Source organism: Sapajus apella, unplaced genomic scaffold, assembly GCF_009761245.1.
Source record: "Sapajus apella isolate SASKATOON/1434 unplaced genomic scaffold, GSC_monkey_1.0 scaffold44, whole genome shotgun sequence".
Classification (NCBI taxonomy): Eukaryota; Metazoa; Chordata; class Mammalia; order Primates; family Cebidae; genus Sapajus; species Sapajus apella.
Window position 1 is genome coordinate 755,779 of NW_022436984.1, and position 14,169 is coordinate 769,947.

General features: G+C 56.8%; 1 protein-coding gene across 1 annotated transcript; it reads left to right on the top strand.

Annotated features, from left to right (window-relative positions):
• Nucleotides 1–5,614: 5,614 nt before the first annotated feature.
• Nucleotides 5,615–13,891, top strand: EMILIN1 (elastin microfibril interfacer 1). The gene is made up of 8 exons (XM_032301277.1): nt 5,615–6,276; nt 7,241–7,360; nt 8,128–8,348; nt 9,619–11,547; nt 11,940–12,056; nt 12,517–12,534; nt 12,685–12,822; nt 13,182–13,891. The coding sequence occupies exons 1-8, from the start codon at nt 6,107–6,109 to the stop codon at nt 13,517–13,519; spliced, it is 3,051 nt and encodes a 1,016-aa protein (XP_032157168.1). The 5' UTR covers nt 5,615–6,106; the 3' UTR covers nt 13,520–13,891.
• The last annotated feature ends 278 nt before the right edge of the window (nt 13,892–14,169 follow it).

The following is a 14,169-nucleotide window of genomic DNA, read 5'->3' on the forward strand; positions in this document are numbered from 1 at the left end:
CACCGAGCCAGGCCGGGGCCGGGGGCTGGGCTGTTGCTCTGGAGCTGTCAGGGGTAATGGAAGCCAGTTGCTTTGCGGTAGAGGGGGGCCAGGGCTCAGGGGAGGCCTCTGCTTCTCGGAGCCAAAGAAAACTCTACAGGATCTGCTATGGGTTTGGGACAGAGGACCAGTTTGCCGCCAGTGTTCACTGAGCTGGGGATGCACTAGCCCAAAGTGGCCTTCCCTGGCCTGAGACCATCAACACTTTGTCCCCAGTTTCAGCCCCGTGGCTCCTAAACATAATCCCTGCCTTTGGTAGTCTGTAGTTACCCTGGGCTCCCCTCACCTCACCACTGGCCCCCACTCAATATATTTCCCAGAAGCTTCATATTTAGAAAGCCGAGTCCCCTCCACATAACATTGGTGAAACCCCAGACAGGTACTCCCGTATGTGTCCCTCAGTGAGCAGTCTGTTTCCAGCTCCTCACTGGGAGAGTAAGGGTCTGGGTGGTAAGGATTACACATCATTATGCTTCATGTCTCCTGGAAATTTGAAGCAGATCCAAGTCCAACCAAACGTTTAGGTCTACTGTTGAATCAGAACTAGCCCTCTTTTTTAAAAATAAGCTCTACCTCTAGGCAAGTCCTGGAAGTTAAACTTTATATACTGCAAATGATATGAAAGAAAGCCTATGAAGTGCTTAAAACCAATTGACCTTGTGCATAGTATCCTAGACTATCAGAGCCGAAAGGGGCCTTCAAAATCATTTTATAAAGAAGGAAATATCCAGACATGGTGTCTTATACCTGCAATCCAAATGGTAACTTACACCTGCAATCCAACACTTTGGGAAGCCAAGACGGGTGGATCACCTGAGATCAGGACTTCGAGACCAGCCTAGCCAACATAGTGAAACCCTGTCTCTACTAAAAATACAAAAATTAGCTGGTGGTGCATGCCTGTAATTCCAGCTACTAAGGAGGCTGTGGCAGGAGAATTGCATGAACCCAGGAGGCAGAGGCTGCAGTGAGCTGAGATTGCACCATAGCACTCCAGCCTGGGTGACAGAGAGAGACCCTGTCTCGAAAACTTAAAAACAAAAAAAAAAAGAAGGAAGCTGAGGCCCAGAAGATAATTGATTTCACCAAGTTTCTACAAACTGGTGAAAGAGTAGTGTCACCTATTCCTCCTACCTCCATGACATGTTCCAGGTCAGACTGTGGACTCAGTAGGTTGTTCTAGGGTTAGGCACAAGAGGGAAAGGATTTATTTTAGGACCACCCAGAAATTCATTCACCTCCCAGAACTTCCTGTGCCTAGGTCAGTGAGTTTTTATCAGCCTTGAATGGGTCATTTGGCCCAGTGCCTGGAAGAACTGAAACAAAAAACGGCCTATGAGACTGAACTAGACTTAACTAAGAACTGACAAATCTTGAACCAAGCTTGGATGAAAAACTGTGGGAAGTGAAACAGGCGCAGCCTCATCCTGGAGGGATTTGGGAGGATGTGGAGGGAGATGATGGGGGCACTTGCGGAGCTCAATCTCTGTGATTAATGTGACATTTTCAAGGAAAGGACGTGAGATCAGGATTAGGCTCAGAAGTGAGAAAGCAACAAGACCTGGGAAAAGGGGAACTGGGTTCAGGGAGGTTGGCTACTAAAGTATTATAGCTAGAGGAAGAGCTGGAAGGAAAAGTAAAGTGTATCTGTTTGGAGAAGAGTGGGCTTTTGCTCAAGACTCCCCACAAGCTTGAATTCCCATGTGGATTGGCATGACTCAAGGCCCAAATCACTTTATTTATTTATTTATTTATTTTTGAGCTGGACTCTCGCTCTGTTGCTGAGGCTGGAGTACAGTGATGCAATCTTGGCTCACTGCATCCTCTGCTTCCCAAGTTCAAGTGATTCTCCTGCCTCAGCCTCCTGGGTAGCTGGGATTATAGGGGTATGCCACCACACCCGGCTAATTTTTGCATTTTTAGTAGAAATGAGGTTTCACCATGTTGGCCAGTCTGGTCTCGAACTCCTGACCTCAAGTGATCTGCACGCCTCAACCTCCCAAAGTGTTGGGATTATAGGTGTGAGCCACCGTGCCAGACCCCAAATCACATTATACCCCCTTTTTCCCTCCCAATATTCAGTCCTCTGACAGAGAAGCTAGACATAACATGCTCCTTATTGCTAGTGTCCACAGCTGTCCTGACCCTGGTCATGAACTCATTGCTCAGTCAGTGAAGCTGAATGAATTAGTTAATTGCCTAGTAGGGCCAGTTGGCACTAGATCCTTGGAAATTACCCATCTTGGAGAGGTTGTAAAATAGTTCATGTCCTAGTGCCACCAGAAACTTTGCTTTTTTGGGGGTCAGGAACTCTTACCAATTACTTTGGAAATCTATGGCTGCCTGCCAGTACCACCACCAGCATGTCACTGCCACCATCACCACTGCCACTTCACTCTAACCTTAGTCTCCATTGCAGCCTGCTTGCCCACTCAAGCCAGCAAGGGGACGTGTCCTCCCTGGTGAACCCAGAGCCACTGATTTATTTGTGATCTCACAAACATTCATGACAGCTCCTAGGTCTTGTCTCCTAATTACAAGAAAGGCAAATGAAATGCGCCTTACTGCAACTGTATTTCAAAGCCAACATTTTTTACTTGACACATGGAAATTATACACCGAAGTTTTGAACTTCAGAGGGTAGGAGAGGGCATGGGTAACAATTGGGCAGTGACAAGATGGCTGGAGTGACTTTTCAGGTTGTCAGAGGCCCCCTAAAGGGAGAGGAGAAGGAAAAGAGCAGAGAAGGAAAACCCACAGCAGCAGCTGGGGCAATCTGGAGGGGAAGTGGATTGGCTTCCTGCCAGGGCCAGAGCCAGATCCTGGAGACCAGGGACAAAGCTGCAGCCTTCCAGCGACAACTTCTTTGAAATTGGGATCTCCTGTGAACATTTCCTTCAACTCTCCCTGTGTGCTGATCCCCAGGGGTCTAAGGGGCACCTACAAATTTCCATTTCTGTTGGTTTCAGCATTTACTTTCACCACCCCCCTTTTATTTTTTCTGAGACAGTCTCGCTCTGTTGCACAGGCTGGAGTGCAGTGGCGCGATCTTGGCTCACTGCACCCTCCGCTTCCTGGGCTTAAGCAATTCTTGTGCCTCAGCCTCCTAAGTAGCTGGAATTGCAGGCACACACCACCACATATGGCTAATTTTTGTATTTTGAGTAGAGACAGGGTTTTGCCATGTTGGCCAGGATGGTCTCGAACTCCTGACCTTATGTGATCCACCTGCCTTGGCCTCCCAAAGTGCTGGGATTACAGGCGTGAACCATCGCGCCCAGCCTAATTTTTGTATTTTTAGTAGAGATGGGATTTCACCATGTTGGCCAGGCTGGTCTCAAACTCTTAACCTCAAGTGATCTTCCCACCTGGGCTACCCAAAGTGATAGGATTACAGGCATGAGGCACTGAACCCAACCTGAGCCTGTCTTTTCACAGACTTTTCTCTTAGCCATCAAGGTCACATTCTGGGTCATAGGACATCAGAGGCAAGATGATCTGATGGCATTCATTCTCATGGCTTCCAACTGTTGTCCTGCACATGCTGGAAGAATCCATGGTCCACCACTGCTAACCATCCTGGACATTGGTTTCCACTAGGATGTGTTGCTGTCATCTTAAATTCACCATGTCCAAACTACAGTCACTTTTCTTTCCTCCAAACCTGCTCTCTTCCCAACTTCTTCATCCTGGCTCAAATGAATGCTGGAATCTTCTCTCGTGTCTCCCTTCATCTGGTCCCTCATTACCTAGGCAGTCACCAAGCAGTCACAGCTTTCCCTGCCTATCCATGGTCACTGTCACCACCACAGCCCAAGTCTGTACCACTTTGCAATGTAGAATTTGGAAGGGACTTTAGAGGACACATAGACTCCTAGTGGTGTCATGGGATTTGCTCGTTCATAGCCCGAGGAGGAGCTGGGGCTAGATTCCCTGTGCTCTGACACCTATTCAGCCTTCTCACCCACAATATCTTCTTTTGTGTATATGTATATGCTTCTACTCAAAAACCTGCAATACAACCTCATAACCAGTCATTTGAGCCTCTCCCTGATTTGTCCACAATCTACCTCTTGGAATTTCTGTCCCATTTTTTCCTGTGACAAAAAAAGAGCTAACGTTGATTTAGCATTTACCATTTGCCAGGCCCTGTTCTAGAATGCTTTACATCTCTTAACTTAATCCTCACAAAGTGGGATGGAGAGTCCTGTTACTCCTGTGTTACAGCTGAGAAGACTGAGGCAGATCACTCTCCCTGAGCCTGAATCTCTCTCTTCTCACCTTGTCTCTGTTCTTGACTCCTGCCCCCCGCCCCCACCCCAGTGCTGTTCAGCTTCTGTCTTTTCCAACCTCTCCTCTGACTGTCCCCCTCAGCCAGCTGTCTTTTGCCTCGTCCTAGCTGGAACATGCATCATCCCTCTGCCCTGCCCCCTTGGCACTTGTTCTGTCCTGGCTGTGGCAGTTCTCTAGGGGCTTGTGTCCCATTCTCCAACAGCATCATTTGCCAGTTCGTGGACAGAGCCTGGGTCTTACCTGTGCCTTTGCTACCTGGGCGCCTCCACAGTGCCTGGCACACAGCTTTCTCCTGTCTCCTTTCTGTCTAGTGCTTGTTTCTCTCTCCCAAGCATCCCACCTCCTGGAGACTCTGGTCCAGCGCTGAGGGCCAGATGGTGATGGGGACCAAGCTTTCAGATCCAGATGGTGCAGGTGGAACTTTCAGGTCAGGCTGATGGCTCTTTGCCATCCATAGCTATCAGACTTGCCTATGGTCTAGGGAGTGACTTCCTTTGGTGCACTAAAGATAGGTCCCGATTTACCTCCCCCCACCCCCATCCAGTTATGGCCTGACCATCACCAAAACAAGCCCAGGACACATTTTCATTTATCCCTTTAAGAAAGGATTTCTCTCCCTGCTTACGTGCCCTCCACTGCTTGACAGAAGCCTGCCTCCATTGCCAGATGCCTTTCTTCCTCTTCTATCATCTCTGGATTTCCTGTCTGCCTCAGTGGAGTCTTTGACCTTTTCCTCCCTGGCCCAACAGCCCACTCTCCTCTCTTCCTTTCTCCCAAGTCACTGACCTGGTATTTAGTGTGTACTCAGCCTTACCACTAGCTTGCTGTGTTACCTTGGACAAGTTACGCTCCCACTCTGACCTCAATTTTCACATCCCTAAAAGGAGACTGCTGGACTAGACGGCGCGTGAAGTCTTGCAGAGCCCTCCAAGCTCATTCTCCCTGTCCAGTCCTCCCGTCCTGCCCTCCCCTCTGGGCGCCCTCTCTGGGGCCCTCCCTCTCCCCCAGGGGAGGTCTGCTCCAGCCCCAGGAGAGCTGAGGCTCTGGCTCTTGTTCCCGTCAGAGTGACCAGCCCTGGGCCTCCTCCCCAGCTTTGGCCCGGGCTCCATGTGGCCCGTCAGAGAGGCTGGCCTCAAGCCCGGCGGCAACTCCACATTTCTGTTTTTCCTTTTTTTCTCCTCTTTCCCGGAGTTAACAAGAAGCAGATGTGGCGCACGATGGTTGGAGAGGTTGGGGGAGGAAGGGGGAGGCCAGACCGCCAGCCAGACAGGGGGGAGGGGAGGGGACCCAGCAGGGAGGGAGGAGGCCAGGGCCCGCCCCACGGTCATTCTCGCGCCTCTGAACAGCCGCAGGGGCAAAGCCCTGTCACCCCCAGGATCCGGTCATCAGGGAAAGAGGACAGGGAGACCAAAAGAGGGCCAGCTGGGACAAGGGGGCGGTCGCGCAGGACGCAGCTTCAGAGAGCAGCTCCTGAGAGGGGCAGGGACTGGGCGCGGGAGCCCAGAGCGGGCACAGAGAACAAACCCCCTCAGAAGTGAAGAGGACAGCGGAAGGAACCGAGCGGGACGGACAGGAGCTGAGGAGAAAAGAGGAGGGGAGAAGGGTCAAGCCAGGCAGCCAAGAAGAAGGCGTGGGCCAGGGGGCTGCCGGCAGGAAGCCGGGTCGGACGGGACGGGCTCGCGCCCTCCTGCAGAGCAGCGGCATCCCCGGGCCAGCAGAGGCGCCAGCAGCCGGACAGGATGAGTCTCTGAGGGCCACTGCGGAGCGCCCCGCCATGGCCCCCCGCGCCCTCTGGAGCTGCTACCTCTGCTGCCTGCTGACCGCAGCCGCGGGGGCCGCCAGCTACCCTCCTCGAGGCTACAGCCTCTACACTGGGGTCGGTGGGGCCCTCAGCCCCGGGGGACCCCAGGCCCAGAGCGCCCCCCGGCCTGCCAGCCGCCACAGGTAAGAGTCTGGGTCCCAGCCCGAGGCTCCGGTGGTGAGAAGGGGGTCAGAATGCCTCCCCCGCCGGGCTCCCTAACCTGGGCTGTGTCCGCTAATGCAGGGCAGAGGGGGAGTGAGGAAGCCCATCCGTCAGGTGGCTCCTCATATGCCCACCTTCCAACGAGGCCTTTTCCAGGACCCCCTGAGCACATGCACTCCCTTGGTAACCTAGGGGGTCTGCTCCCACATCCCCCTGTGGAGCACCAGAGCCCTGCAGTTACATGCCCAGGGAAGCTGCCCTAAGGGGCATGAGCCAGGCCTTCCTGCCAGATGCCTTGTGTCTCCCAGCCCCAGAGCCTCAGGGAGACCTTCTGTCCCTCTCCGGGGCTCCCTTGGCCCCATCCAGTAATCCATAATTCTGACACCACTCCCGCTCTGTTCCTTCCAGCCCTCCAGCCAGACACAGATCAGAGGCTGGCATGAATGGGGCCAGGAGTGTAGAACTGCAGGCCCCAAGAGGGGCAGGCTCATCAATGGCTTATTCTCTACTTAACCTGGAGCTGGCCTACCCGGCCTCTCCTGGAGGGGTGGGGTGGAAGCCACTGTCCAGGAGATCACCCACAGGGCCCTGGCTGGCGTGCTCACACAGCATGCCGAGCTGGGGACTCAGACACGGCCAGAAAGGGACACACATGATCGGGTACCTTCAGAGGTTCCCCAGGACTCCACTGCCATGGGGACTGACTGCTCTGTGGTTGTGGTTTTCCATTCTGTGCCTCTCCCCATCTTGAAAAGTCTTCATCTGCTCCTGCTACACAGGAAAGCGTGGGGGATAGGGAGGGTGCCCCTGCCAAAGCCCTTGCTCTCATGGATCCCCAAGGGCCCTGCATCTTTTGAACCATTCTCAGCCCCTCTGGTAGCCCCTGGGCCCTCCCCCAGGGCATGTGTCTTTGGTCGTTGGACCCAGAGGGGGTTGTACCTGCAGGAACTGGTGTGCCTATGTGGTGACCCGGACAGTGAGCTGTGTCCTTGAGGATGGAGTGGAGACATATGTCAAGTACCAGCCCTGTGCCTGGGGCCAGCCCCAGTGTCCCCAAAGCATCATGTGAGTCCCAGGGCTGGGGAATGGACCCTTGGTGGGAAGTGGGTGAGGGCAGATGGTGGGTGGCCAACTCAGGGAATCCGTACAAAGCAGAGATGGAGGGCAGGGTAGGGCTTGGATCACAGCCATTTTGAGGAGATACTGAGGCAGCAGTTTGGCTGGTGGGATACTGAGGGCAAACCTGCCTCGTCCACCAGCCCCAGATGCCTTATCTGGGGTGGCTCAGGCTCAAGCAGAGGAGCTCAAGGATCCAGCGCAGGGCAAGGGAAGGAAGAGCAGGGACTTAGCCCTTGGTTAAAAAGCTGACAGCTAGACTGGGCTTGGTGGCTCACCCGTGTAGTCCCAGCACTTTGGGAGGCTGAGGAGGGTGGATCACCTGAAGTCAGGAGTTACAGACCAGCCTGACCAACATGGAGAAAGCTGTCTCTACTAAAAATATAAAATTAGCTGGGCGTGATGGCACATGCCTGTAATCCCAGCTACTCAGGAGGCCGAGGCAGGAGAATCCCTTGAACCCAGGAGGTGGAGGTTACAGTGAGCTGAGATTTTGCCACTGTACTCCAGCCTCGGCAACAGAGCAGACTCTGTCTCAAAAAAAAAAAAAAAGCTGACAGCTGTCAGCTGAGCAGGGCCACATGTTGGACAGTAAGAGGGACCCAACCTGAAGGACAGGTCGTGCCCACCAGCAGCTGCCCAATCCTGAGGACAGGGACCAGGGTCACATGACTGACAGTACAGGGAGGAATAAAGAGGCCTCCTGCCTCTGCCAGGTACCGCCGCTTCCTCCGCCCTCGCTACCGTGTGGCCTACAAGACAGTGACGGACATGGAATGGAGGTGCTGTCAGGGTTACGGGGGCGACGACTGTGCGGAGAGTCCCGCTCCAGCACTGGGGCCTGCATCTTCCACACCAAGGCCCTTGACCCAGCTTGCCCACCCCAACCTCTCTGGCTCCAGTGCAGGCAGCCCCCTCAGTGGGCTGGGGGGAGAAGGTGAGTGTGGGAGCTGCTGTGGGGGTGGGAAGTGCCAAATAGGGATCTGATGAATTGGGGAAATGTGGGCCAGGCTGCAGGGGAATCCCCCGTGCTCTATGCCAGGGAGAAGGGGAGCAGAAGGGAGTTAATGAGATTGCAGAAATTCCCTGCCTGTGTGTGTGTACGTGTGTGTATTTGTGTGTGTCTGTATGTGAGAGTGAGAGAGAGAGAGAGACAGAGAGAGAGAGCACCCAAAAGATGGAGAGACTGAGAAAAAGAAGGCTGAGAAAGAGAATGTGCTCACATATGCCCACATGTGGCCAAGATCCTTCAAACAGCTGCGGGAGAAATGGGGCATTCCTTTGAGAAGCTTGGTCCATGGGGACAGACAGTTGAGACTACAAATCCTAGCATGCATTGCACCTGACTACAGGTCCCAGACCCTTCCGTGGCCTCTGGAGACTGCAGGTCCCAGCATGCAGCAGTTCCTGTGGCTTGCCTTCCCTCCTGCGTGCTGCACACCGGATGTGCTGTTTCCCTGCCCTGCGATAGTAGTACTAGAATTAGGCAAACAGGAACTTCTGGCTATCTCTCACAGTCCACAGAGCCTCTTCTTTGTCCCTGTTGTGTTGCAGGGAAGTGCCGCCCAGTTGTAGCTACTGCTGTGGCATTCAGAGTGACTCCCCAGCACTCCCATTTTGCCCCTCTTGACAGCCCCATGACAGAAGAGTGTCATTATATTTTCACAGATAAGAAAAGAGTTTCCAAGAAGTTAAGAATCACTGGGCTGGGTGCGGTGGCTCAGGGCTGAGCGCGGTGGCTCACGCCTGTAATCTTAGCATTTTGGGAGGTCAGGAGTTCAAGACCAGCCTGGCCAACATGGTGAAACCCCATCTTAAAAAAAAAAAAAAAAAAAAAGAGTTACTGTGGGCAGATGGAAAGGACATGGTCCTGGGGGCCAGATATATGGTCTGAGTTGGAAACTTAGCACGGCCACTTAGGAAACCTGAGCTCCATGGCCAGGAACCTAATGTCTCTGGTCCTGTTTCCTAGTCTCTAAGATGGGAAAGATCCTCCCCCAGGGCAGTTGGTGAAGAACAGAGCCATGGTTCAAATTTGGCCTAGAAGCATTCAGTGAATGGAGTTTCCTTTCTTTTCCTCTTGCCAATATCACCCAAAGGAGAGGCAGAGCCAGCCTGGGCCTCTGAGCCTTACTGGAGCTAGGGTGAGCAGGGGCCCTGAGCTCTGGGGTCCAGCCCCTCTGCCTTCTGCCTTCCCCTCTCCTCAGGTCCTGGGGAGTCAGAGAAGATGCAGCAGCTGGAGGAGCAGGTGCAGAGCCTGTCCAAGGAGCTGCAAAGCCTGCAGGGTATCCTGCAGGGACTGAGTGGGCGCCTGGCAGAGGATGTGCAGAGGGCTGTGGAGACCGCCTTCAACGGGAGGCAGCAGCCAGCCGATGCGGCTGCCCGCCCTGGCGTGCATGAAACCCTCAATGAGATCCAGCACCAACTGCAGCTCCTGGACACCCGCGTCTCCACCCACGACCAGGAGCTGGGTCACCTCAACAACCATCATAGCAGTGGCAGCGGCAGTGTGGGCAACAGGGCACCAGCCCTGGCCTCGGCCCCTCCGGGTCCCAGTGAGGAGCTGCTGCAGCAGCTGGAGCAGCGGTTGCAGGAGTCCTGCTCCGTGTGCCTGACGGGTGTAGATGGCTTCCGCCAGCAGCAGCAGGAGGACCGGGAGCGGCTGCGGGCACTGGAGAAGCTGCTGGCCTCCATGGAGGAGCGGCAACGGCAGCTCGCCGGCCTGGCCATGGGCCGCAGGCCCCCTCAGGAATGCTGCCCTCCAGAGCTGGGCCAGCGACTGGCAGAGCTGGAGCGCAGGCTGGATGTGGTAGCCGGCTCAGTGACAGTTCTGAGTGGGCGGCGAGGCACCGAGCTGGGAGGAGCAGCCGGGCAGGGGGGCCATCCCCCAGGCTACACCAGCTTGGCCTCCCGCCTGTCTCGCCTGGAGGACCGCTTCAACTCCACTCTGGGCCCCTCGGAGGAGCAGGAGGAGAGCTGGCCTGAGGCTCCTGGGGGACTGGGCCACTGGCTGCCTGCTGCCCGGGGCCGACTAGAGCAGCTGGGGGGGCTGCTGGCCAATGTGAGTGGGGAGCTGGGGGGGCGGCTGGATCTATTGGAGGAGCAGGTGGCAGGGGCTGTGCAGGCATGTGGGCAGCTCTGCTCTGGGGCCCCTGGGGAGCAGGACTCTCAAGTCAGCGAGATTCTCAGTGCCTTGGAGCGAAGGGTGCTGGACAGTGAGGGGCAGCTGCGGCTGGTGGGCTCAGGCCTGCACAAGGTGGAAGCAGCAGGGGAGACCCGGCAGGCCATGCTGGAGGGACTGCAGGGGGTTGTGGGCCGGCTCCAGGATCGTGTGGATGCACAGGATGAGACAGCTGCGGAGTTCACACTGCGGCTGAATCTCACTGTGGCCCGGCTCGGCCAACTGGAGGGGCTGCTGCAGGCCCATGGGGATGAGGGCTGTGGGGCCTGCGGGGGAGTCCAAGAGGAACTAGGCCGCCTTAGGGATGGTGTGGAGCGCTGCTCCTGCCCCCTGCTGCCTCCTCGGGGCCCTGGGGCTGGTCCAGGTGTTGGGGGACCAAGCCGTGGGCCCCTGGATGGCTTCAGCGTGTTTGGGGGCAGCTCAGGCTCAGCCCTGCAGGCCCTGCAAGGAGAGCTTTCTGAGGTGATTCTCACCTTCAGCTCCCTCAATGACTCACTGAATGAGCTCCAGACCACTGTGGAGGGCCAGGGCGCTGATCTGGCTGACCTGGGGGCCACCAAAGACCGCATCATTTCTGAGATTAACAGGCTGCAGCAGGAGGCCACAGAGCATGCTACGGAGAGTGAGGAGCGCTTCCGAGGCCTGGAGGAGGGACAGGCACAGGCCAGCCAGTGCCCCAGCCTAGAGGGGCGACTGGGCCGTCTCGAGGGAGTCTGTGAACGGTTGGACACCGTGACTGGGGGACTGCAGGGCCTGCGTGAGGGCCTTTCCAAACACATAGCTGGGCTCTGGGCCGGGCTACGGGAAACCAACACCACCAGCTGGACACAGGCAGCCCTGCTGGAGAAGCTGCTAGCGGGGCAGGCAGGCCTGGGCAGGCGGCTCAGTGCCCTTAACAGCTCCCTGGAGCACCTGAAGCACCGTCTGCACCAGCTCAGCATGAAGGACTTCACTGGTGAGTGAGCAAAAGGCATGAGGGCACCCCTTTCAGGCCTTTCTTCACCCTCTCCCAGCACAGCCTCCAACTCTGCTTTCTCCTTGCTTTTCCCAGCACGAATCGCAGCTCCAACCACTATTCCAGGTGTTATAGTATGCCTGCAAGAGATGATGCAAGGGCCTAGCTCCTCGCCCGCCCTCTGGCTGCTCACTAGGCCTGTGGGTGGAGAGGATGCTGCTCTGCCAGCCAGGGGTCCAGCACGTGCAGCCAGGGACCCCATTGCCCCCTCGGCCTGCAAAGCTCCACCTGTTCCATCCATCTTCTCCCTGTCCATGAAGCCACCACCCACCTTCCTTACCCATTGGAAGCTCCTGTTCTGGCTTTCCCTCAACTCAGTTTTGTCACTGTAGGGCCTGCAGGAGAGGCTGGGCCCCCAGGGCCTCCTGGGTTACAGGGACCCCCAGGCCCTGCTGGACCACCAGGATCTCCAGGCAAGGACGGGCAAGAGGGGCCCATTGGGCCACCAGGTATGTACACTGAGACCCTTACTGCAGTCAGGGTTGCCACCGCCCCCCAAGCCCCTAACCTGGACCCCTGCTGGCAATCCCAGGCTTGACATTCCACTCTAAACTTGACCAGGGGAATTGGGTCCTACCTGACAAAGGAAAGACAGAGGAAAGTGAGGAGGAACTGTGATAGTCACTGTGTTTGGTTAATGGGTATTAGGGGGCTAATGGATAATGCTGGCCCCACTGCAGTACTGGAGATGAAAGATGAGCCTATTATGGCTGTCTGGGTGTAAAAGGCTGGGATGGCCCAGCAATTGAACAGAATGGACCCTACCTATTCCTCTTTTTCTTGATATCCTAATTCCTGCTTTGAAGTCCCGGTAGCACCCAGCACAACAGGAGAGCCTAAGCAGATGCTTGCTGAGGGACTTGGTGAGAGCTGCCCTGCTTCTCACTGCTCCCTTTCCTCTTCTCACAGGTCCTCAAGGTGAACAGGGTGAGTGCCTTTCATTCGATTCTGGAGGGAGAAGTGACCAGGGGTTGGAGGGTGGAGGTCCTCAGGCAGCCCTGGGCTGGGGATCCAGCAGGGGGAGGAGGCTGGTGTTTTGCCCTGAGCATCCACTCTAACACTCGGCCTTCCCACCAGGAATGGAGGGGGCACCAGCAGCCCCTGTGCCTCGTGTGGCATTTTCAGCTGCCCTGAGTTTGCCCTGGTCTGAACCAGGCACAGTCCCCTTTGACAGAGTCCTGCTCAATGATGGAGGCGGTTATGATCCAAAGACAGGTAGGCCTGGGAGGGGCTGGGTTGAACAGTTGGGGAAGTGGGTCAGGTGTGCAGTGGTATCTTCCCATTCTTGCCTCTTCTGACAGTGTGAATCTTTTCATTCTCTGATTTGGGGAGACCCTGGCTCTTTCTTCATGTATTCATTCTCATCCAGTGGGGAGGAGGAGTAGTGATTCATTCATTCAGCAGATCTCTACTGGGGCCTGCTCTGCCAGGCACTGTTTGAAGTGCTGGGGATGCACAGTGAACAAAGCCCCCAATTCCCTGCCGCCTACATTCCAGCGAGCGGGTCCCTCCCCAGTACAGGAGCTCTGCTCCCCGGGCCTCCCTGGCTCCCCTGACTGACTCCCTGTCCCCAGGCAAGTTCACAGCGCCACTGGCCGGACGCTACTTGCTGAGCACGGTGCTGACTGGACACCGGAACGAGAAGGTGGAGGCCGTGCTGTCCCGCTCCAACCAGGGCGTGGCCCGCATAGACTCCGGCGGCTATGAGCCCGAGGGCCTGGAGAATAAGCCGGTGGCCGAGAGCCAGCCCAGCCCTGGCACCCTGGGCGTCCTCAGCCTCATCCTGCCGTTGCAGGCCGGGGACACGGTCTGCATCGACCTGGTCATGGGGCCGCTGGCGCACTCGCAGGAGCCGCTCACCGTCTTCAGCGGGGCCCTGCTCTATGAGGACGCGGAGCTTGAACACGCGTAGACTGGGGGCCCGGCCCGACGTGTCTACGTCGGCCAAAGAGACAGCAGGGGCAGCCGGCTCCCGGGGTCCCGCCTGGGACAGGGCACCCAGCCCTGGGCGAGCGTCGCACCCGGGCCCGCAGCCGCACCGCGCCCAGACCCGGGGGCGCGCCTGCTCAGGGAGGCCCGGGCCGCCAGTGCAGATTTTTGGCTAGGCGCGATCCCCGCTGAACCCTTCCAGGGCCGGCCTGCGGAGGAGCCGATCCTCGCACCCTCCGCTCCCTCCACCGGCCCTCCAGGCCGAGTCCCTGGGCGCCAGGCTCCCCCGCGCGGGCGCCGCCCACCGCCGTACTGAACGATCCGGGAATAAAGACACTTGGTTTTTCTAAAAAAATCTAAATGAGCCGTTCTGCTCCGGTACGGGATTGGGGACTGCCAGGCTTGCACAGGGCACGGGGCGGGAGAGAAGGCAGCCTCCAGAGGGGGCTCCGGCTTCCGCACTGCGCTCACCGCCTCCGCCCGGCTCGGAGCAGCTCAGGCAGCGAGCGGCGCTCGCCCCGCTCCAGTGACACCTCCCTCGAGTCACGCCCGTTACGCCGGGGTCCGCCAGGGGGCGCTCGGCGTTCCCGTCACAGGAGGCCGCCGCCCACCCTGCGAGTCTGGCTGCTCCGC

Bases quoted from the DNA above. Each gene is read 5' to 3' on its own strand.
- EMILIN1 (XM_032301277.1), top strand. From the start codon at position 6,107: ATGGCCCCCCGCGCCCTCTGGAGCTGCTACCTCTGCTGCCTGCTGACC. The intron at 6,277-7,240 runs GTAAGAGTCTGG...TTGTACCTGCAG, and splicing joins CGGCCTGCCAGCCGCCACAG to GAACTGGTGTGCCTATGTGG. The intron at 11,548-11,939 runs GTGAGTGAGCAA...TTGTCACTGTAG, and splicing joins CAGCATGAAGGACTTCACTG to GGCCTGCAGGAGAGGCTGGG.